This window comes from Microcebus murinus, chromosome 2 (genome assembly GCF_040939455.1).
Source record: "Microcebus murinus isolate Inina chromosome 2, M.murinus_Inina_mat1.0, whole genome shotgun sequence".
NCBI lineage: Eukaryota > Metazoa > Chordata > Mammalia > Primates > Cheirogaleidae > Microcebus > Microcebus murinus.
This window is the reverse complement of record NC_134105.1, coordinates 117,071,243-117,095,461: the sequence shown is the minus strand read 5'-3', so window position 1 is coordinate 117,095,461 and position 24,219 is coordinate 117,071,243. Positions and strand designations below refer to the sequence as shown.

The following is a 24,219-nucleotide window of genomic DNA, read 5'->3' as shown; positions in this document are numbered from 1 at the left end:
GCCAATGCATATGGTCCTCATACCCGGGAGCCCCCACTTCTCATTCATGTGCTCTTATTCCTCCCACATGGGATACAGCTGCCTTTGTATAAAACTGATGCAATACAATTTTGTCACTTATATCATCACCTGAGCACTCCGATACCACCCTGGGAAAGCGCTGCAAGATAACAATTTTTCAAAGTAACAGTTTCGGTGGACCCTTTATAGCAATATTTGAAAGCATGTCTCTCTCTCTCACACACACTCACACACACACACACACACACACACACACACACACACACACTCTAAAAGTGAATGGATTATAAAGCAAAATTTTCAAGTGGAGGGATCCAGTGATCTTCACAGCCTATGTAAGAGATACATCTGGAGTGTAGAACTGCAACTTTACTAACACTTTAAGTTTAAAATAAGCTTGGTGCCCAACAAGCAGCTAGTGAAATCTCTGGCCCTCAGATTTCTCACTGTAAAAAAGGTGATTAAATCAGATGATCTCTGAGGTCTCATCCAACTCATTTCTCTCATGGTTCTCACTTTTTCATATATCTTATAAGTATTTAGAGAATTAAGATTGTACGTATCTGTTTTTAACCAATATTATAAAACCTCACTTATTAATGAATTTTCCTTAATAGAGGCTCATACAAAAGTAGGTAACTGTATCTACCATATGGAGATCCAAGATGCATTATCACCACACATTATTAAACTGTTTGAAACTTCTTTTTAAGGTAAATGAAAGACCATGCTATAAGTACGTAAGACTTTATTCCTTAGAAAAATAAGAGTGTTTTGGACAATGAAGCTTTCAATTTTTATGTATGTCAATCATAAATAAACACAACTATTTACATAAATACTTCTGTTTAGAGAAGTTGATAATGGAAAGTTTAATTTCAATGCTTCTGTTTAGAGAAGTCAATAATGGAAAATTTAATTTCAACTGAAATTATATAATATAAAAAGTACAAAGCTCATCCATATTACCAGAAGATAATACTCTCAAACGAACTCATTCAAAAATAGGATGCCTCTAACTTTTTCAGAAATGTTTATAGATATAATATTATGCTTGTCCTTATCTTCTTTGATGATAGTTCTTTTTTTTTAAGACTTAAAATGTAATATTTTACTTTTTGGAATTTCTGATAAATAGATCATAATTTAATGTGATATTCATAGACTTTGTGACAAAACTATAATATTTATTTACACATTCACATATAACACAAAGTAGTTGTCAAGTATTAGTAATAGGAATTTAATAAACTATTAAAGTATTAAGAAAATCAGCATTTTAACAATTGAAATGCTTTATGACAGGATAATTTATGCCCAACATATAAAAACCGTATTTATATTAATAGATAACTTTAGAAAGAAAAAATACATCGGTTTTTCGGACAATCAAAAGCAGTAACATTTTCTATATTATTCTAAGCTTCCCTTTAGAAATGTTTTGTCTGAATATAATCAATTCACTGATTAAAGACAATATATTAATAGTAAAATTATTATGTGTAGTATGTGTATCAACTAACCAAAACTCAGACTGTAAACTAAAACCATTTAAAGGCAATTTGAAGACAATAGTAATGTTGGTTTAAGTTGTCTGGTTCTTTACATTAACTGCAGTTTCTTAGATGTGTTTTGCAACTCTAGTAAGATCCAGATAGATAATTCAACCTGTTACCTGCCTTTCTTTTTTTCAGGTAGTGATTTTTGTTTTTGTTTTTTTTTACTGATTACATAAAATAGGACTTCCATTCTCAATACTTCTCCCAGGGGAAGATAAATGAGTTTGATTAGGTGTTGAGAATCATTTTCCATTCTACTTTTCTATATTTACCTGGTCTAAAACAAAACATTCTAACCATGTGGTTTTTTTTCCCTCCATCCTTTTAAGTCCCTTATTTTCACCCAGTAATAAGGGTAAAAAGTATACTGAAAGAACTGGACCAAAAATCAAGGTGAAATATGCCCCAGATATAAAATTACTATAATTTCATATCTAAAATTTATATCTAATTACTATAATTGGGACTTTAGAATGGTCAACCATGTTAATCTACTAAAACTAATCTAAACTAATTTTTAATGGATTCAAAAATTATCATTGTTTTAAAGAGGCATTTATCAGAGTTCAGGGGATACTCTACTGCAGAAATTATCCTCTCTGAATACCATATTAGTTGAAAAGAACACTAGCACTTCATGTGCCCAGAGCAGCTGAAATGTCATTAACTTTTTGATTTGGGCCTGCTGTACTAAGAAGGGGGACGTTATTGGAATTTGCGCACTGTTTGTCTACCTTTGGGGAAATAGCTTGTTCTTGATGTTTTTTGTCCTCTTTAGCAAATCCTAATGTCACATTCTCCCCAGCAGGCTGAAATGGCCTCTCTAAATCAACTATTTGTTTCCCTGCATCTGCTTCTTGTTCACGCAGCAATCTTTCCACCTCCATTTCAAGCTCCAAAGACTCCTCATCAGCTTGTACATCCAACTGTTGCATCAACTCCTCCAACTTCTTGGCCTTTCGGAGCTCATTTTCCTGTATGATTGTACAAAGATGTTCAGTGAGTTGCTCTTTTATCTCAGTCTTGCGCTGTAAATCTAGCTTTGCTGTAATGTACTCTGTTTCAGCCCTGTCAAATCGCTTCCTGTAAGGATAGGTACAAAGATTGTTCCATTAGTTTTCCATTGAAGAAGATATTCAAAAGAGGGTCTAGACACAATAATTACACTACAAAATTGGGGGGGGAATGTATAATGAAGATACAGATATTAATACTTCACAATTTACATGTTAGACAAACTAGGTTACAGCTGAACTTTCACAACATCCTTATTTAGATGCCCCTGATATAACACATTCAGGGGCATTTAGATGCCCCTGATAAAACATTCTTCTGCACTCATTTCTTCTTTCCACAGCTGTGCTTGAGTGAAGGCAGGCTAAGAAGGTTAATTCAGGCATGTATTAACTACCAGTTGAGGGAGGAACCCCGATTTATAGCATTTGCCAGTTTCTGTGTTATAAACACTACCACCTTGACTAATTTCAAGCTACCAATGCAACATCACTAAATCAGAATTGGGAAGAGACACACAAAATCTGCTCTCATGAGCCACTGCAAGCTAGCTCCAGCACACAAATTTATGAGACATAAAACAAGAGATGAAGAAAGTGGAAAAATCTGTATCCCCTGATTAACAGATTAGAAAAGAAAAATTTTGATGGAAGAGAAGGATATAGACAGTGGTTGGGAGCTGAATATAAATGGGACAGAGCACACCCAGCAAAAAGATACTGGGTGAGAGCAAGAAGTAAATATAGAGTAGAATAGAAAACTTCAGGACAGCTATAGGCAGGATTTCTCAACCTTAGCACTACTGGTAATTTGGGCCATATAATTCTTTGTTGTGAGGAGCTGTCCTGTATGTTGTAGGATGGTAAACAGCACCATTGGCTTCTACCCACTAGTTGCCACTACCACTCAAAAGTTGTGACAACCAAGAATATCTCCGGATACTGCCAAATGTTCCTAAAGGGGCAAAACTGCTCCCAATTGAGAATCCCTGGGTTAAGCTGTTCTCACCCTCCTCCACTCAGCAACAGACTGCTGTTACACTTGTATTAGAAAATTTTATATATTTACACATATATAAACTCTGTTGATAGGTAATGCCAGTTTTATGTGAAGTAGGGTAATTCACTGGAGAAGTCACTTTGCAATCTCCTCTTTTTCTTCTTCCTGAGGTTGGTGCAAAGAGAAATGTTGTATCTTCATCCATTATCTTTTGCATTTTCCATATATAATTTGTTGCTTTTCTTTTTGCAATAAGAGGATTCTTTCTCTCTTGCAAGAAAAAAGGTTGATTCCCATTTACCAACTAGTTCTTTAATTTAATTACCATTAGCAGTAGTGAAGGTCATGTTGCCTTACCTGTTATGACTGCCTATATTAACTCAATGTAATGAGTAGTTTCTAGTGTAAGAGTTACAGCAAAAAAGAAACAGATATATCTCCTAATCTAAGATTCTTTGTTTTGGAAGGAAATACAGTGAAAAAAATAAAAGGCTTTTATTTTAGAGAACCCAGCGTTCAAAACTTTCCTCTGCCATTCCTCTATGTGTCCCTATTTTGGTCAAGGCTTATTTTGGATGCAAAGAACAGATATTCAGTTAAACTGGCTCAGGTTAAAAAAAAAAGGGGTCTCATTGTAGGATACAAGAGGCAATTTCATAAGCATGCCATCAGAATCAAAGGCTATTTTCTTCAATGGTTAGAAGCCACACAGTTTCCCTCACTTTAGTTTTTGTTTTACACTCACGTCCAATATGGCCAGCAGCCTGTGCTCTACATCAAATTCACTCCACTCAATCTCTCAGTGATCCAATTTAATAATTTCGGAGGGAGAACTTAGGTTGGCCTGGCTCATTTCAGTTTAAACAGAGCTCACAGTATCAGGCCATGCCATGAGCCACTATTTAGCCTATGGATTGAATGTACTGGAATTGGTAGCCCATCTTTGTTTTAATCAGGTGTGCCCCGGAGTCAGCACCATGAGTACAAAACACAGCCAGGTTCCTGTGGAAGGGGTTGGGGAAGGGCCTGGGGAAGAGGTACATAATGACTGAAAACTCCAGTATGGTGACTCTAGTCAGTTACTTCAGCTAAGTCTTGGTCTATCTGTAAAAGAGTGAAGATAATAATACCTCATAGGAGTGTTAAGGATCAAATAGTATAAATAGGGCGAGTGTCTACCCAGTCCCTGGTAGGTGCTCAAGAAACACAACTTCCCCTTCAGAGCACTGGGATCAAAAAATACTGTTACTACATTAGTAAACATGTATCTAAATTTGTGATTACATAAAATTTAGGGACCTGGTATTTATCCTTGACAACTCTTATTTATATAATGTTCATTTATCATATTTCTTTTTTTTTACTGTCACCTAGTAAATATAAGAATGAGAGAACTAGTTATTTTTATGGTTCCCTTATTTCCATACTTTACAACATATCTTGTTTATGAATGTTCTTGCATCAAGCCACGAGCTCTGACAATATTCTCCTCTATAGATATACGAATACCCTGTGCTCCTGCCCCTCTCACCTTTCTTCCCTCAACCTCCCTTCTCTGTAAGTCTGTGGTCTCCCTCAGCCAGTCAAAGTCAATTAGTAGAGATTTACAGACTGGGTTCATGAATACTGAATTGAAATTAACATCTGCAAATAGGTCTCTAGGTTTCCATGGATTTTTCATCCTGGATAAATCACTGAAGATTTTGTATTCTGTTTATTTATTTAAAGTCCTTCTGGCCAGAAACATGCATATATATTCTCCTACAGAGAGATTTATATTTAAAATATTAATTAGTTTTACAAACTGCACCACCAGCCTATGGGTCAGATGGATAATACAAACCAGAGTACAATAACATACTCTGGAACAAAATAGTAAGAGCATTATGTATAACACAGTAAGACATAGTGAACTGGAAACATAATTATAGAATTGCTTTGTTATTTTAAAGGGACACTGAATGATTTAATGAATGTTATTTAAAGGACAGAAATTATCTCTGGGTTTTAGTATCCCTGAAATTTTTAAAAACTCAATTATTAACCCTCAGTATAACCTCAAGTTCCACTGATCCATTTTTAGGTTTTCACGTCCTTTTCTGAGCAGTTCTAACTATTTGTATGAATTAACATATTATGACTTTTAACCTTTCTTAAAAGTTTGTCAAATAACAAAGAGAAAATTTACTTATTTTTAAAAAAACAGGATAAAATGAATTCCATTTCGCCATCACCAGATGGGTCCAACGGACTCTTTCATAAAGCTAAGATGCATTATGGGATTATAGATACTATTTTTCCCATATTTGGAAACATTTTGCCATTTCATCACCCTAGGACTTATTTCATCAATACTCACCATTTATTCCCATTTATGCTAAAATATTAAAAAAAAAACCCAGAAAATGATATAATGATCTAAAAGGATGAGGTAATAATAAAATAATCATTGTTGAGTTTCCTTATTATGTTGTCCAAAGTATTACATGATCTCCAAAAGGTATAAAAAGAAGACTGAAAATACCATATTTGTAACTTGTTCTTAGTTTTCATTGAACTCAGTTTAGAATTAATATTTTTTCATTTTCTGCCTATATGGTACTAGCAAAGTGGAGAAAATGGACAAAGGAAGACATTTTGCCACTGTTAGACAAATCAAAAGATAAATGCTGTGGTAGGCTAAAAACATCGCCTCCCAAAGATATTCACTTTCTAGTTCCTGGAACCTGTGAATATTACTTCATATGTCAAAAGAGGGAAAATTACCTTATATGGCAAAAGATGTGATTAAGATAAGTATTTCAAGAGGCGTTTACTCTAGATTATCCAGTTGTGCCCTAAGTGCAATCATATGTATACTTTTAAGAGTATGGTGAAGGAAATTTTGAGAGAGAAGAGGAGGAAGTGATATGATCATGGAGGCACAGAATGGAGCAGTGTGGCCACAAGCTAAGGAATGCCTACAGCCACCAGAAGTTGGAAGAGGCAAGGAACTGATTCCTAGAGACTCTGAAGGAAGCATGACCCTGTTGATACCTTGAACGTGGAGGTATGGCCTCCAGGAATACAAGAGAAGACATCAGTGTTGTTTTAAGCCACCCAGTTTGTGGTAATTTGTTACGGCAGTCCTCGGAAACCAATACCAATGCAAAGACACGCTCTAGAGACCAGATAGTGAAACTGATTATATAAATAAAATCTGTCTTTAAGTCTTCAGAAAAATACATCCTAGGTGAATTCTCTCAAACTCAAGAATCAATGAGTGAGAAATATATTTCTAAGGACAAAAAGGAAATATGACATTCTCAGAGTTAATTATTTCAACAGGAAGAACTTAATCACTCAGTATTTTACAAATATCAGGAATATCCTGTGTTGCTAACATAACCATATTCTTTCAGCTCTTTATAATGTTTGTTAGTCAAACATTACTTGATACAAAGAAGTTTACTATGTTTACATTCTTATTAAAAATTTTAAATAAAGTTGTTTTATATAATCCCTTTTATTCTTACTTCTATAAATTATTCATAAAATGATTTAAAAATATTTGCCTCTGTGTGTGTTCGTATACATGAGGGTATCTACTAAACCTGGATGGCAAATAATGATTCAAAAAAATGTTCTACGTGCAGCTACTCTGTATTTTACAAGCTCATCTACACAGCATATGGCAACATTATAATCACAGTTGTGAACAGCAGCAGCAGCAACTCTCAAATTTGTTCACTCAAAGTACTGTTCCCCTTAATGTATCTATCCTAACACTGTTCTACAAAAGCCAATTTTAAAGCAAATTCTGGCCTATTCACTATCAAAGAACCTTTTGTGGATTAGCACTGTACCAAGTACTATAGTACTAAGATATTTTTATTAAAAAAAGAAAAATCAAGGAAAACTCCCACAAAAACTGACTGCCCTGAGGATTATCTTCCAACAGAAATCTGGACCAAGGGGTTAGGGGCTGCAGGGTAAAAAAAAAAAGAAAAAGAAAAAGAAAAAGAAAAAGAAATGTGGACCACAATTTTATATTACCAATCTATAATTTCTCAAAAACCACAAATGAAAATTTAGAAAATGTTATGTTGATCTTACACATGAACAAGACACAACTCTGGTTGTAGTCACAATTGTCTATGGCCTAACTTAACTCAAGAGCTTAGGTTTTTAAAAATAGCCTCATACAACATTTATTGACATACAACTATGTTATTAGTACCATGAGAAATGTCATCTTCAGCTTATTAAAGATGTAAACATTTATTAAAATTTTATTAAGAATATTTATATATTATAGGATGTTTTCTCCTTTAACAAGTAATCCTACTTTCTTTGTAGTTTTTTGAAGGGCAAAACACTATGACATTTTTAATATAATATTCAATACAAAATGGCATAGTTCTCCAGCTTCCATGAGGACAGACTTAAAACATAATCAGATTACTTTTCTGTTGAGGTACCTGGTAATGTACCTTATAATATGAATTATTCATATACAAGGCTACAAAGGGATACAAATGTTCCTCTGGCAAACTTATGTTACAGAGAATAAAATGTGCTAAAAATCAAGGCTTAGTTTAATCTTAATAAAATCTTAGTTACCTCCTTAGTGACCTCATTAATAGAAGTCTGGAATCTCTAGTTATCAGCTACTGATGGCCTTAATTTAGGCAGTTAATTAGTAAAGACAACCCATTAAGTCTAATAGCATATGGTCAAACAACAATTACAAAAATCACAAGGACAACCACAAACCTCTTTCTTAAACACTAAACAGTGAATTAAAAACCACAATCAAGCATTTCCGCTTTATTAAATTGTTATATAAACATTCTGATGTTGTGGTTTACCCTGGACTAATGAGGCATTCTGATTGATTTCTAGTGTTACAGAGAAAGATGCAAAACTGAGTCATTAACACAGCATTCCCTGGTGAAAAAAAGACAAACCAGGATGATTAAAGCAATGTTGAAAGAACTGAAAACCCTGAAATTGGACATAATTTTTTGCCCTTTTATCTGTCTGCAAAGTCCATGTAATTCTTTACATGTGTTAGTTCATTTTAAAAATACTCCATGATGATTTTTTTCTCTTTAACAAAATGCCAATGGTTGAAACCAAAAAAAAAAATGATATCAAACCATTTCATACAGAGTATCATGGAAAAGAAAAAAATAAGAGAAAAACTTTCAAGTTTCCAAAACAGAGCATTTTTAAAAAAAAATAATCATAAGCTTTTAAAACATAACTAGATCCTCTTACTCTGATGAAAACTGAAGTGAGAACTAGGCTTCAATCACATAAGGGCTATGTCAGATAATCAAAAATTTTAATGGAAAGAACACAGACTTGGTGTTAGTATAATAGAATTTTGGAGCAAGTCACTCAGACTTCTACTTTGCTAGATCTTGAACAATAATAAAAAGAGTTTCAAACATTAAATAGCTGATGGTTTACCAGGAAAGACTAAAATGTAAATAAATAATGCAAGAACTGCTCTAACAGGCACGTGAACAAGGTTAACTGGTAGGGTAGAATTAAGGAAGGCTTCACAGAAGAGGGGACGGTTGAGTCAGCACAATAGAGGAATAAATACGACACCTAGCAGGGTTGTTATGAGGCTTAAATGACTATAAACATAAAAGCTCCTGGACCAGTTAGCAACAAGCATTAATTAAAGCGGACTCCTTGTTTATAGTTCAATTTCCCCAACTCACCGAGCATATGAATAGTCTAGGCTGGCCTGATCGATCCGGTTCCTGAGGATTCCAATGTCAGCTGACACCATGTCATCTAAAGCCTGTAACTCCTTCTGGATCCGCTTTAGTTTTATTGTCTCTGCCTGAGTTCTTTTGGATCTAGAACATCACAAACGTGAGTAGGGAAAAATAAAAACATTTTAAAACCATGTATCCACATATAAGTGAAAAAATAATATACTATGTATATGATAATTTATGATTTTTTGAAAATTAGAAAAAAATGAGAAAAATTGAAATAAAGTAAATGCTGGTAACATTTGAGCTTTTCTCCCTTATTTTTCCAAAGTTTCTATTATAACATATTATTTTTCATAAGGTAAAAAAACTTTTAAAAAATCCCAGTAAATAGTTCACTTGTAGAACTACATTCAGTAAGAAGAACAAACACTGAAAGAATATATCTGTATTCCCTTTACATTGAAACATCCAAAACAGCTTTCCAAATTTCTAGGCTTGAATTCTTCTTCTCACTAAGCCCATTTTTGTTTGTCTGATATTTACCTGACATCAAGAAAAGATGCCTGCATTAAACAATTCTTTATAGGTCTGAAAATATCTATTTGGTCTTAACTTTCTTAGGACCCCAACTTTTATTGCTTTGATTCTTGGCCTCCAGACAAAACTATCAGTCCTCAAAATTCTTTGTGGGGCTCAAAACCAAAACACTCTTTTCTTTCCTTATTTAAAAGCACAACCAACCTCATCATCTTTCACTCCCCTCACCATCCCCAAGTACAACATATACTTAAGAAATAGAACAAGCAAATACAAAAGCAAACCTTTAATCATGATTTCACTCATTTCAGAATTTCATACATATTCTCAAGGGAGAAGAAAACCCCCCACATAAAATAACTATACTGCAACTTACATTCTTCTGATTTCTATTCCATTATGCAATACCCTTCCTTTCTGCCTACAAAAATTCACTTACCAGTATGATTCTTTTACTTCAAGTACTTCACTATCCATTTATTAATAATCCAAACTTGTCGTATTATATTTCCACAGTTTTGTTGTATAAGTGCTTTCTGTCCTAAATCAAAAGCATTTAGAGAAGTCTTGGAGCCGATAAATCTTTTTGTAAAATCTCCAGTAAACAACCTCTCCACCTTGTCCAAATTGAAGACTACTAAAACACTTTATTTTTTAATAATCACTTGTGGGATTAAAAAAAGAGGCACTACTCTTTTATACATTGTTTTGTCTTATACATTGTTTGTGAGTAGTATATTTCCTAAGCTTCATGAAAGATCAAAGTGTACCAGCAGTAGGGTAAAAAAAACATTTTCAAATACATATATCCCTCTGGCAGACAAAATTCTGAATTATTCTTACACCCACCTACCTTCTCCCTAAGTCTTTCCCTCCCTCTACACATATTCCATCTTCAAGCATTAACAGTTTTGCCAGAATTTTCTGGAGGTCTAAAAAGAAAATGTCACTGAGTACTTACTTACACTTAGTTCTGGCTATTTGCAATCATTGCTTTATTGACAAAGCTTAGTTTCCTAAGGCTACAGGAGATTAGATAGAAATTACCAATTAAGTGGGCATCAACAGAGGTGGGGGATGGGAAGAGTGTCTCCGATGGGAAAGTTCCTGTTTGGGGCCTGGTACAACGCAGTAAATGAGAAGTGAGACAGATACTGGGAGATGAGAGAAAAATTCATTCTCACATATTGTTCACAATAGTGACCCCAAGTTATCAATCAGGGTTAAATTATATCATGTATCCTCTATGAATGGAGGCAGGGTAAATTATTAAAGAAAAATGCCCATAGGAAACACAATTAAGATTTGTGGGAGTGTAAGTCACTTATGTGGAATAACCTCTTTCATCTCCATGTCAGATGATTAAGGGCTCCCCGTATCAAAATTATAACCTGAATTTGTTGCTAATCTACATATACTGAGAGCTATTTACTGCTTCTCTTACAAATGTGCAGATGGTTAAAACTGAAAACATTAATGCTGGTCCTTAAGTTTTAATAACAACTATATTTATAAAGTAAATAAGCTCCATGCTTGGAAAGTTCTCCTTAATAAATTAAAACCAAAATTTCAGTATCACTTACAAAGCATAATTTGTTTATTAGCCTTAAAAGTTATAGTTGCAGAGAAAATACCAGTTTATTAGAACAGACATGGGGAAATAAATATAAAATATGACAGAACTGACTGCAGGTTACAACCAACCACTCCTGGTTCAGGTGCCTCACCTTTCTGCAATAGCTTTAGCCAAAAGAGCTTTCTTACGTTTATTTTTCTCTTCCATTAGTCGTTGTTCTTGTTGGAGGACTTCCCAACGGGATTTTTCTTGCCTAGGGGAGGAAAAAACATAAAAATGAGTTTATGAAAGAAACTGCTACCCTATCCCACACCTTACCAGTCTCAGTCCTCTAAGTATAAAATTTAATCAAGAAGATTTATGTACATTTTCTTTCAAAAGTCCTCTTAAAAGAAACCCATCTGCAGTTCATTATTTTGTTCTAATAGGAACAAAGACTATGATCTGAAGTAAAGAGGCTTACATAAATTGGACCCTTGAAATCCATTATATGGATATAATCTAGGAACCCACAAACTGGAAGCCAGAGTACTGTGGAATTTTTTTAGGAGTACAAAGGAATTTGTGTAAGTTAATTATGTATTATATGCAAAGTGGAGACCAAAATAAATTGGTCTGTAGTTGATGTCATATTATTTATGTTTTAGTTTTCTATAATGAAAGTCTCTACCATCATATCCTCCAGACAATAACCAATGTTTATTTCATACATTTTCTTTCAATTTGCTTACTTTTTTCCAACTCTTAGATATTTTTAAACAAAGTAAAACACTATGAGCTAAGATTGGAATGTTGGGCTTAAGAAAAACTTCAAAGATCTGAAAACATGTATTATCTTTCAATCTGTTCGATTCTGAAAGAAATATATTAAAATTTCCCATAAAGTCATGAACTTGATATCAACTCAAATTAAACAAGGTGATGGCAAAGCTATTTATTCCCATTGCTGCTTTTCCTACAGCCATTATACCACAAGTCTCTATTTCCAAACCTAGTAACCACTTCCAAAATTGTCTTTCCCTCTCCATTTCTATAACTCGCACCATAGAGTTCACGCCAGTCATTTCTCATTTTTGACACTGTGGCATTTCCTCACCAGGCGCCTTAGTTCCAGCTCACCCTGCACTCTCACCCAAATGATCTCCAACACTGACACCTGGAATTTCTCTAACCATTGTTTTGATGAGGCCTTTCCCCCTCAGAGGCCTTGGATGTATCTCGATGCATGAGTGAACCTATTAGGCTTCCAGTCCTTCCTCATCACTTTAATTCTCTACTGTTCTCTGGTTTGTCCTTTTCCCTTCCCAGAGAAGTGAGCATTCTCTATGACATAGCTTTCCTTTCCCCTTCTTACAACCTCAGAATTTCTCCTTTACCAGAACAGTTCCTCAGATTACATGTCTTCTATGAACATTCTCCCAAATATCTTAAGAAAAGAATAACTTTCCTAATGACATCCAATCTAAATTTTCCAGCTCAATTTAAACTCACCTCCAGAGCACTGGTCTCAGGCCTTTGCTGGTAAACTACACTTAAAGACATTTAAGTTAAAACACTTGTTCAATGTTGGTTTCATAATTCATGTGGTTTTATTTCTCTTGTCAAAGTGATTTCTTAGCCCCTCGTGGGCAGGAAATATTTTAAACTCACAGTATAGAATCTAGATCAGCAGAGATTAGAAAAATATCAGTGATTAGAAAAAATATAAGATACTTTGGAAAAGACTCACAGAAGGGAAAACAGAAATAAATGCCATCCTTTCTCCCCTGTGAGTGATAAATAAGGAGGAAACAAAAAAATAACAGTATATATTAAAACATAAGCGAACAAATAAAAAATTCTAAGAATTCATGAGTCACAGAATGGCTATTTCCATAAGAGTGTGGCTAATTTAAATTATGTAGGCTGTTTTTAATACAAAGACAATAAAGAAAAATAAAAAGAAATCTAATGATGCAACCGAAGCATATAACTAGTCCCCTTAATTTCCTATACTTTCTCTATTGACCATCCCTTCATCTCTCTTCACAAGTACCCTGTTTTTGGCCAATGGAGATGCAGTCTAGAGGTTGAAATATGGGGTCAATTTGGGGGAAAATACGCAAGTAAGAACTGATTCTGGTATCCAGACAGACTTACATGTAATCACAACTCTACTACTTACTAGCTGTGGTTTAGCTTTAGGAAGATAGTATCTTTTCTAAGGCCCAGATACTTCATCTATAGAGTTAAAATAATAAACATGCATTGTAAAACTGTTATGAAGACTAAATGGCATAAAACATATAAAATGCCTAACAGTGCCTGGCTTATAATATATTTAGGTGGTAGTTATTTTTCAATAGTTTATTCATCACATTTCTTGGCTTGAACATAAAACAGAGAAAATGTTAAAACACACAAACTATATTTCCTCAAAGCCCAGTGAGAAAAAAAGAGTAAAATGAAAAGTCTCACAGTATATAGACTTACTAACAATTCCACTTTCTTTTTCTCCAATTTGCAATCTGGCTTTGGAGATAGAACTTCAACATTTTTGTGATCATCATGGGAATTCTTGAGTCCTGGTTCCTTTGGTTGACTTTCCATACCCTGTGGTTTTCCATCACCAACAGGAGAAGTTGGAGTAAGAGGACTAGGAAGAGTATGGGAAGAAAGATGTGGTTTTTGAGTGTTAAATCTCTTTTCAGGTGCAGAAAGCAACTGTTCTGGATGTACTGAGGTGAACCCATCTTGTAACCCAAGTTTTTGGCTTTGCTCTAGAAGGGCTTTTTCTCGCTGAAGTTGTTGTCGACTTTTCTTCACTGGGAGACGCCGCTGTGATTCAAATCGATCTACAGAAAAGAAAATGAAGGAAAATTCATTTGTGTAGGCAATAAATTAGAATTTCTCTAAGCAAATAAAACATTAACATTAAACGTTGATAATTCCAGAGTTTCTCCTACATCATTCTCTCTCTTCAGAGCCATCTTTCTGTAAAGTTTCAACTACTTTCTGTAGTTCTCAGATTATACTGTTAATATTTAATAAAAGCTGCCTAGGCTTTTAAGGACTCTTTAAAGAAAGTCCAATTGCTGTGAGTTGAGCCTCAGGACACAAAGCAAGGTTTCTTTTTTCAACTTGATTTGATAATTGTCAAAGAATCAAGTAATTCTGACCAAACTAGAGATGACTGAATTCTCTGGTATGTCTTAAATTTGATTTATCTTTCTGTCTGTTCCCCTGAAATGAAATGGTAGCTGTGTTTTCAAATGGGATTCCCCCTCCCCTTAAATTTTAACAGCTTTTAGGGCAATTTGATACATATTTAGATGCTATCACAGAAATGTAATTGAATGAAGTCTGTTATCTCTAGGAATGTTAGTTAACCGTAAATCATTTTCTTTCATCTTGCAAACAACCCAAGTTTGTATTCCCCAAAGTCTAGTCAGGGCTCTAATCAATGCATTTAAACTAATTTAATAGTTGCCTGAACAAAGTAATAGAGGAAGATAAAACTGGAAGAAAAAAAATTCTAAATGATAAACTGAATAATAATACCTCTATTTTACTTTTTGGATTGTCCATGCCAGTGTTAACCTCTTAGGGCAGACAACTGGAGAATATGACTCACATTCATATTAAATGTATAAGTAGCATTTTTTATAAAATGCTGGGGAAATGAAGTTATGACGAGTCCTTGTAAATGAACAACACAAACAGAACTTTTAAATTCTGCATACTGACCTTTGAGGCAACACAAGCTTATTATTTAAATTTCCCAAAGTATAGTTAAGAGCTATGGACACAGTCCTGGCTTTGCTTCTGTCCAGCTCAGTGACCTCGGGCAAGCCAATTAATTATTCAATACCTCAGTTTCCTCATCTTTCAAAATGGCTGAAAATTACCTGCTCTACTTTATGCATTAAGTTGCTTTAAGAATTAAATGAGATATATGTAGAAAATATTTTTTTTAGAAAGACAGAAGTACTATCAAAAACAAATGTTACTGTTGATTTTAGCCAGAAACACAAAGTATCTATCTCCCTGTATCTTGCTACAGAAACTTTTTCTTGGCTACAGATCCTTATTCACACCATCAGAAAATGTCACGGAGCCTGCTTACCTCCCAGATGAACTCATTAGCTGAACTATTAAATATTAATGTACCTCTGAAATTCAGTTCCTGTAGCTTCTATTTTTTTTTCATTTTTACAGAACCTACCTATAGATTGAAAATGCTAATTTTTCATTCCAAAATAATGAACAAATCTGGCCATTTAAAAACAGAACATACTGTTTTCCATACCGTGTATTGGGGGCTGCAAATATCAAGGAGACCATAGTAAACTGAGCATAAATCTGGTGTAAAGAGGGCAATTCACAGTCACCTCTAGTCAACTGTTGTCATTAAAAAATTTAGGTCAGTATAGCCAGACATTTTGATTTTTCACAATTAAAATTCAGATTTTTAGGTAAAATATCCTGATTTTTTAAATGTAGGGAACTATAACATTCAGGAAAATCTCGATTGTGCTGTAGGGAGAAATCTTAGTGGTTTTAAACCACAAAGGTTTACTTCTCATTAATGCCAGGTGCAGACTAAAGGCCAGCAGGGGGTTCTGCTGATTAGTGTCTCAGGCTCCAGGCTGACTGTATAGTCACCAGTTAGTGTTGTCAGCCACCATGACAGGGGGAGAAGAGAGCTCAGGACTGACCCAGCCAGCAGTGGCGTAACACTTCTGTTCATAATTCAATGGCAAAAGTCATGCATCCCCACCCCAAACAAGGGCAATTGACATATGCTGGTTTAGCAAACAGCACTAATGATTATTATACTATTAATTTGAAAAGAAATTTAAAGATTGGGTAATGAGAGAGAGACAGAGGGAAGGAGGAAGGAAAATATGAAAGCCAAATACATTATTGGGTTAAATTAAGCCAATAGGCTATGAGTTTGTGATCTCTACCTCATATCCTTTATTTAAGCCCTGATCTCTCCACAGCAAAACTATCATATGAATCATGTGTTGACCATTCCCTTCCTTCTCTAATAGTCATATTGCAACTACAAATATTTCTAAAAAGTATTTTTATTTAACCTTTATAAAAAAGATTTCATGTTGTACATCATCTTTTCTAATACTATCAATAGTGTTCCATATTGTACATGTTGCTGTAATCATTCATTTTGTTGTATAAAATTCCACATGAGAGTAAACCAGAGTCTACTGATCTGATCTCCTTCCACTGATGAACATCTAGGTTGGCTTCAGGCTTTTGCTTCTATTAATTTCACTGTTATGTCTTCTCTTTTACATGTCCAAGAATTTGCCATGGATATTATCTAAGAATTTTATCTATACTTCATGTTGGGTCATAAAGTATAACTTTAGAAGGAATGTGAAACTGCTATCCAAAATGTATTCCCTCTAGCAATGTATAAGATTCTGTGAATATACTTCCTCTTCAATAAATGATGTTGTCATACATTTTAATTTTGTCAGTCAAATGGGTGTAAAATGGTACCTCACTGTGCTCTTGATCTGTAATTCTCTGCTCTTTGGTGGGGATGAGCATCTTTTCATATTTCCTTTTCTATGAAATATCTAGTTATGTCTTTTTTGACTTTTCTTTTGGCTTGTATTTTTAACATATCAGCAGCAAACAATTGGAAAACATAAGAGAAGATATATCAATATCAGAAATTATCATGTATCTAGAAACAAATCTAACAAAAAGATATTCAAGACCTCTACAGGGAAAATTCTAAAATTCATTAAAAGACACTGAAGACCTAAATAAATGAAGACATATGCCATGTCAGTGGTAGTGTTAATAATGTAAAGATGCAATTGATTTAAAGACTCAATGCAATTACTATCAAAATTCTTACTGAGTTTTCCATGAGTTTGGGAAAATTATTAAAAATTTTATATAAAAGGATAAACATTCAAGAATAGCAAGTAAGCTTCTAGAGAAAAAGAGCAAAGGAACCATACTACTAGATATCAGGAATATCATGAATCTTTAAGGCAGTGTGGTATCGGTGCAAGAATAGACAAAATGACCAATGGAATAGAACAAAAAACCTAGAAACTGATTCATGCATGTATGAAGCATTAGTATATGTCAGATGTAGGATATAAAATCAATAGCAAAAAGCGGGATTATTTAATAAATAGACCTGGGGAAAAATGGTTATCTATAAGGAAAAGATACAATCAGATCCACACCTCACATCATATGAAAACAAAAATCTTAATAGAAAACACAGATTAGTATCTTTTAGACCTTATAATAGGAGACTGATTTCTTAAGGCACAGAAAACATCAGCTGTTTAAAAAAAAAACACTGACAAATTTGAATATATTAAAATTAAATACACTGTTCATCAAAAGATAAAAGTTAAAAGACAAGTTACAAACTGGGAGAAGGTATTATATAACTGGCAGGTAACATAACTGGCAATGAACTACTATCAAGAACAAAAAACTGTTATGAATAATTTCTTTAGAAACTGATAGCATGAGGCTGCACTATTTTTTTGCTCGCAGTTTTGTTATGAAATAAGTTATATACAAAATATATGTATCACACACACACTCTTTCCCAATTAGTGTTCATCATAAAAAAAAAACAGTTTAAGAAATAAAACATGACTATACTAGACATAACTGCTATTTTAACACATTAACTGCCATATGAGTTATAGTTAACTCACACTAGCTTTTAAGCACGGGGCCTCATGAAGCATATGTAACTCATATGTCTGTTTACCTTGGAGCTTCATGAAGTATTTTTCAAGTTGCATATAACTCACACATAGAAAACAATAAAAAGTAACAAATTTTTCATTAAATTAGAATAGTTTTGTTTTTGTTTTCAAAGTTTTTATTCTATTTTCATAATAAAACACAGTGGCCCCAAGGAAAAATTATTATTATTTTTTCTAGTGTAGCAGTCAATGTGTTAAGGATAAACATAACCGTTGCTTTTGGAAGCCATAAGAGAATTGAATTTCCTGTGTATCAAGTAATATGACTAGCTTTTGGTAAATGAAATATATGTAGGAGTCACACATGTTATTTAGTGGTATCACTGTTAAATTAAGCATTTAATTACCAACTTATAATTTTCAATATTCTTTTCTTCTAGTGAACTTCTACATAACAGCACCAAAAGATGGTGTGGAACGAGTGTGGAACAGAGTCAACCCATGCTAACCCATGGCAGACATAAAACTATAGGGAAAAATAAATCTTTATTATTTTAAACAACTGATATTTTAAGGCTGTTTGTTACTTCAGTTTAACTTGGCTTAAACTGATTTCACAATTATCAACACCTCTGAAATTCCCTATGTATTTGCCCTTCCTCATCCCATTCCTTTGCCTCCCCACCATACACAGTCATGCATCACTTAAAGACAGGGATACATTTTGAGAAATGAGTCATTAGGCAATTCTGTCTTGCAAGCAACATAGAATGTACTTACACAATCCTAGATGGTATAGCCTACTATATACCTGTTATATGGGATAGTCTATTGCTCCTAGGCTACAAATCTGTACATGTTACTATACTGAATACTGTAAGCAACTGTAATACAATGCTAAGTATTTGTATACCTAAACAAATAAAAGGTACAGTAAAAATACAGTATTATAATCTTATGGGACCATCATTGTATATGTAGTCTATAGTTAACTGACATACTGTTATGCTGTACATGACTATATATGGTATATATACAGTTATTCCTCGGTATACTAGGGCAATTGGTTCCAGTAACCCCACACATACCCAAATTTGTGCATACTACAGTCCCACAGTGGGCCCTGAGGAACCTGTATATGGAAAGGTCAATCTTCCTTATATTTGGGTTTCACATCTCCCAAATATTTCGATCCACATTTGGTTGAAAAATATCTGCATATAATGGATCTATATAATTCACACTTGTGTTGTTCAAGGGTCAACTGTAATTACATCCATATTAACATACATGTTAATGCATGCGGCTATCATATATTCCCACTAGCTACACAGTAGCCTACTAGATGAATACACCACAACTTATTTAACTACTCTCTTGTTAACAAATACTTTGGTGTTTCCAGCTCTTTAATATTATAAGCAAGACTGTTAAGAACATTCTTGACCATGTTCCTCAATGAACATACAGGGATCTCTAGAGTACCACTGTCCTTATTTTTGCTGGCAACAAACCCCATTTTCCTAGACTACCTAATTATATTCTTAAGAACAGCTAGAAGGGGCTTTAAAATTAAAGATCCGAAATCTTCTAGTTTTACAAATGAGAAATTCAAGGAGAAATATTTAGAGGCAGGGCTGGGAGTTCTATATGCCAATCATTGTGTTTGGCTATGGGTAAAGATGTCAAGATGCTTTCTCTGTCCTCAAGTGGTCACTGACTAGTGAGCTGGTGTCCACACTCTAACATCTCAAACCATGGCCCTTCAAGTTCAGGCCCTTGCCCTCCTTTACCTACCCCAAATCACAGAGATATTTCAAAATATACTTCTACATAATGAATGTTCTGTTTAATTAGACTTCTACAGTTAGACTTCCTTATTCTGGAAAACTCACCTGTGTAACACATAACCTCTGTGAAATCTTCCTAAGCTCCATCCAGTCCCCAGAACAGTGAGTTTCCCCTTAGCTCTGAAGCAAGCTCTGTATAACGTCTACTATCATATTATTTTATGGTTTGTCTCCTCACCAAAGTACTGGAGTCAGACCAGAGGCCACGGTACTTATACTTGGTACAAGGGAATATATGAATGGATGTTAAAAACACAGAGCAAAAGAATTTGAGTACATCAAACTAGATAGAGTTAGTTAACCACACAGTGTGGTATAACCTTTATTATACAGTTTATAAGGCCTCTGGACCAGCAAAAATGTTCCCAGTCTATATAATCTACATTGGCCTTATTTCACTAATTTACTTCCTTTTCCACTTGGCAGTCCTAGATTATTCTCACATCTATGCTAACATCTAATTTTCTCACAAACTCTAATAAAATGCATAGCAGGATTTATTTAATTTTCTCCAAAATAAAATATTCAAATTATGGTACCAAGAGTGGCATAAAGTTGTCACAGAAGTTACGTGAGAAGAATCACCAGGATCACCATAGAGATCTTTATGAGATTTCAACCACAAAGCACAGTTGAAATCACTAAAAATTTTCTACAAGTATCAGCAAACTTAATTCCTTCATCAAAAGATTAAAAAAAAAGGACAAACTCATTCAATGATTACTCTATAAAGCTGAAGAGGGAAGCACAAGATTTTAGCTGACCCCAAATCCATAGGGCTGTATGTATACGTATATATGAAGCCTTCATATATAACCTTTCAGAGACCCTTTTGGTTTGGTGACTTTCAAGAATGAGAAAAAACTGCAAAAATCATCTGGCAGCCAGAAGTCAATGCAATACTCCAGATGTTTTATGAAAAGCACCGAGTTTTTGCGTTTATTCAGACCCTCATGCTCCCTTTTTTCCCTAATCATCATCTGCTGCTATAAATTCATCATAATTCTAATATGACGTGCGCCCGCCTTCCTTTACCCTAACCCCAACCCTTCAACTACTGATTCGTGCAGCAATCCTCCCTCCAGGAGACACCCAGGCTGTACGCTCACTTGCTTTTCCAAGTCCCATTCCTTTCACACAAAAAATGCCAAATCGGTGAAATGGATTCCTGAACCCTCTTTCCTACAAGAAGACCCCAGTCCCCTGGGTTTCCCCTCCCGCCGTGACTCGACTCCAAGTACCTCCACTTCTGGAGCCCCCACAATCCGTCCACCCACTCACAGCTCCTTCCCTTAACACAGACACACGGACTCTTCCACGCCCCCTTCCCCTTTAAAAGCTGCAGCCCCGCCTCTCCCGCTTCAGAATCAAGAATCAAACCTCTGCACACACATCCCTTTACCTTTAGTCTGCTTTAGCCTCCTCAGCTCCTCCTCAGAGAAGCCAGCCCAACCCTGCGCCATGTGCCCCCGCTACCAGCACCCCCAGAACGCCCAAATCTCAGAGCCCCGACTGCCAACACAGCTACCCAGGCACATCCGGGTTCTTCCCCACCGAGTCCAACCAGCCAATCAGCTCGTCGAGCTTCAGACCCAAGGCCCTTTCTCCCCGGCACGAGGGTCCGGCTCCCTTGGAGGCTGTCTCCAGCAGTGCCTGACAACTAGCCTACGGAAACTGCCGCGCAGACGTTCCCTGTCCCCGACTTGCCTGTGCTCTGTTTCGCGATGTCTCGTTCTCTCTGGTCAATCGCTTCTAGAGATAAGGGCGGAGGTGGCGATGTGGATAAGGCCGAAGATAAACAGGCAGTTTATCGGTGGCGCCACGGGGCGGGCGTGAGCGTCTCTTGGGGTCCTCCGTGAGTTCGCCCCGGCGGTCCGCCGCGCGCCTCGGAGGCGTTTGTGTGAAGTGCGCTGGAAGCATCCCTCAGATTGAAGACAAGGATCTTGTGTAGGCTTTTAGTGACGAAGAAACACACAAGAGGGCTGGGGTCTACGTAATTCATGGCAAGGAAACCGATACGTTTGACATAACCAGGTCTCTCGCAGGCCGTAGCATTTCCCCGATTTCTTTTGCTGGTGGGTTTCCTTGCTTTTTTTGTGTGTGTGTGAATGATTTTTGATAATATGTTATTTTTCTTCTAAGGAATGACCTAAATATCTCCCCTTAAAAATAGATCTCCCATCAGTTTTCACGTTAAAGAGACATTGTAAAACGCCGGTGCTGGGGGATGGGAAAACGTTTTTTAGGGTCCTGCCTGGAGTCCCTGGTCTCATAGTTCTGGTTCTGCCTTGAACACTAACTTCTCTGCGCTCCCATTTCCTCATTTTACATTAAAGGATGCAAGAGTTTTTGAAGCACACAGAGATCACGGTGACTTACAAAGGACCAGTTATCCTATTTTTCACATTTCTCTTTCCACTATTTTTGCAGTAACAACTACTCATTATGTTGGCTTACCTTGGAAATCCGAGATGTGAGTTTTGGCTTTAGTGTGTTGATATTTTTAAACAAATTGAAGGAGTAGACTGGAAAATAAAACACCAAGAAAAAAGTTGAAATGACTACTTCGAATTTAGTAAATGATCAGATGGTGAAGGATGTTTGGGAAATTTCTAGTTTATCAATTTAATCTTTGAGCCATTAAATGTAAAGTGGTTTTTCAATGTGGGGATGCCATAGATGCTTCCTTTTAAATGTGGACTCATTTTTCATAACATTTAAAAATTAAAATGCCATCTAAAAGGATTGGAGGTGACAGTTCCATCCAGTTTGTGAACATAGACTAAATACATTTAAAGTAATGCTATAGATTAGCTCCAAAATAGTAGATGGGTATCAGTGGCAATCTGGTAGTTAATTCAGTTTCCCATTTGCTGGCAACAGCCATCTAGTTCATCTAATAACAGTGCTAAACCACCCTTTGTGCCCCTTGTTGAAGTTTCACACAAAAATTGTCTTTCATTTACTTTTGGGGAATTTTAGGAATTATCAATAATCTTAGTAGAGATGGAAATTGGGGTATTTATAAGGTTTTGCACTGTCCCTGAATGAGAAACAAAGCACGAGCGAGATACAGTAAAAGATAATAAAATCCATCTGTATAAATTTATAATTTCCAGGCTGGGCGTGATGATTCATGCCTGTAATCCTAGCATTTTTGGAGGCCAAGGTGGGAGGATTGCTTGAGGTCATGAGTTCCACACCAGCTTGAGCAAGAGCAAGACCCCTTCTCTACAAAAAATAGAAAAATTGGGCAGATGTGGTGGTACACGCCTGTAATCCCAGCTACTCTGAAGGCTAAGGCAGAAAGATCACTTGAGCCCAGGAGTTTGATGTTGCAGTGCGCTGTGATGACAACACTGCATGCTAGCTGGGGCAACAGTGAGACCATGTCTCAAGAAATAATAATAATAATAAAAATAATTATTATTATAATTTCCAGTTTGCAAGGTTCCAAATCTACTGTTGTTTCTTTTGGCTCTCCCTGATAGTGGCTGGTTTCTTCAAATTATGTGTAATATTTTAGTGGGAGTTTATCTTCAAAGAAGTGTTTAGTTCTGTTGAAGTCCTTTGTACCCCTGTGTTGACAGAATATCTCTACAGGTTGGTTTTACTGGGCCCTAGAAGTTTCAATTGTTTTAAACCAGATTTAAGGTAATTCTTTTCAGCTTATGTGAATTTGGATCCTACCCTCATATATGATACAGGTCTCTGGTGTAAGCTTTCTAAATGCCTATATAGGTAGATAGATAGGTATTTTACATATATATCTGTGTATAGATAGATACTCAAAGATAGCAAGTTTCCTTACTACTTTTCCAGAGCAGTAGGCTGAGATTTTTTCATCTTCTGTTAATACATGGTCCATCTTTTCTAGGTTCTCAACTTTATTTCAACAACCTTGTCTTCAAATATGAGTATGAATCCCAATCCCCAGAGGTAGAGTCCCCGTTTGTACATCTCTTTTGCTTTCCTTTAAATTCTTTGACTTTTTTTGTTGTTTAAATAAAAACATATTATGCATTATTCAGCATTTTTATGGAAAGGGGACCATCTGTGACAACTTAGACTGTATTATTGCCTCCAGTTGATTCTCTATCAGAGCCACTGAATAATCTTTTAAAAATAAAAATCCAATTATGTCTATAGCCTAATTAAAACTATAAAATGGCTTCTCAGCACACTATATAAAATCCCAATTCTTATAGGATCCTATAAGATCTGACCCCTGCCTACCTCTCTTAT

General features: G+C 35.3%; 1 protein-coding gene across 2 annotated transcripts; it reads right to left on the bottom strand.

Annotated features, from left to right (window-relative positions):
- Nucleotides 1–752: 752 nt before the first annotated feature.
- On the bottom strand, nt 753–21,523 carry GORAB (golgin, RAB6 interacting). Of its 2 annotated transcripts, XM_012765170.3 has the most exons (5): nt 21,377–21,523; nt 13,903–14,260; nt 11,578–11,679; nt 9,311–9,451; nt 753–2,663 (listed from the first exon to the last, which is right to left on the bottom strand). In XM_012765170.3, the coding sequence occupies exons 1-5, from the start codon at nt 21,435–21,437 to the stop codon at nt 2,216–2,218; spliced, it is 1,110 nt and encodes a 369-aa protein (XP_012620624.1). In that variant the 5' UTR covers nt 21,438–21,523; the 3' UTR covers nt 753–2,215. The 2 variants fall into 2 exon arrangements, with proteins under 2 accessions (XP_012620624.1, XP_075856491.1); XM_076000376.1 differs by lacking the exon at nt 21,377–21,523 and having other exon boundaries at nt 13,899–14,034.
- Between the last annotated feature and the right edge of the window lie 2,696 nt (nt 21,524–24,219).

Coding starts and splice junctions, on each gene's coding strand:
- GORAB (XM_012765170.3), bottom strand. CDS start 21,437: ATGGCGCAGGGTTGGGCTGGCTTCTCTGAGGAGGAGCTGAGGAGGCTA. Junction 14,261..21,376: donor GAGGCTAAAGCAGACTAAAG/GTAAAGGGATGT, acceptor TCTTTTCTGTAG/ATCGATTTGAATCACAGCGG. Junction 11,680..13,902: donor GAGAAAAAGAAAGTGGAATT/GTTAGTAAGTCT, acceptor TTCCTCCCCTAG/GCAAGAAAAATCCCGTTGGG.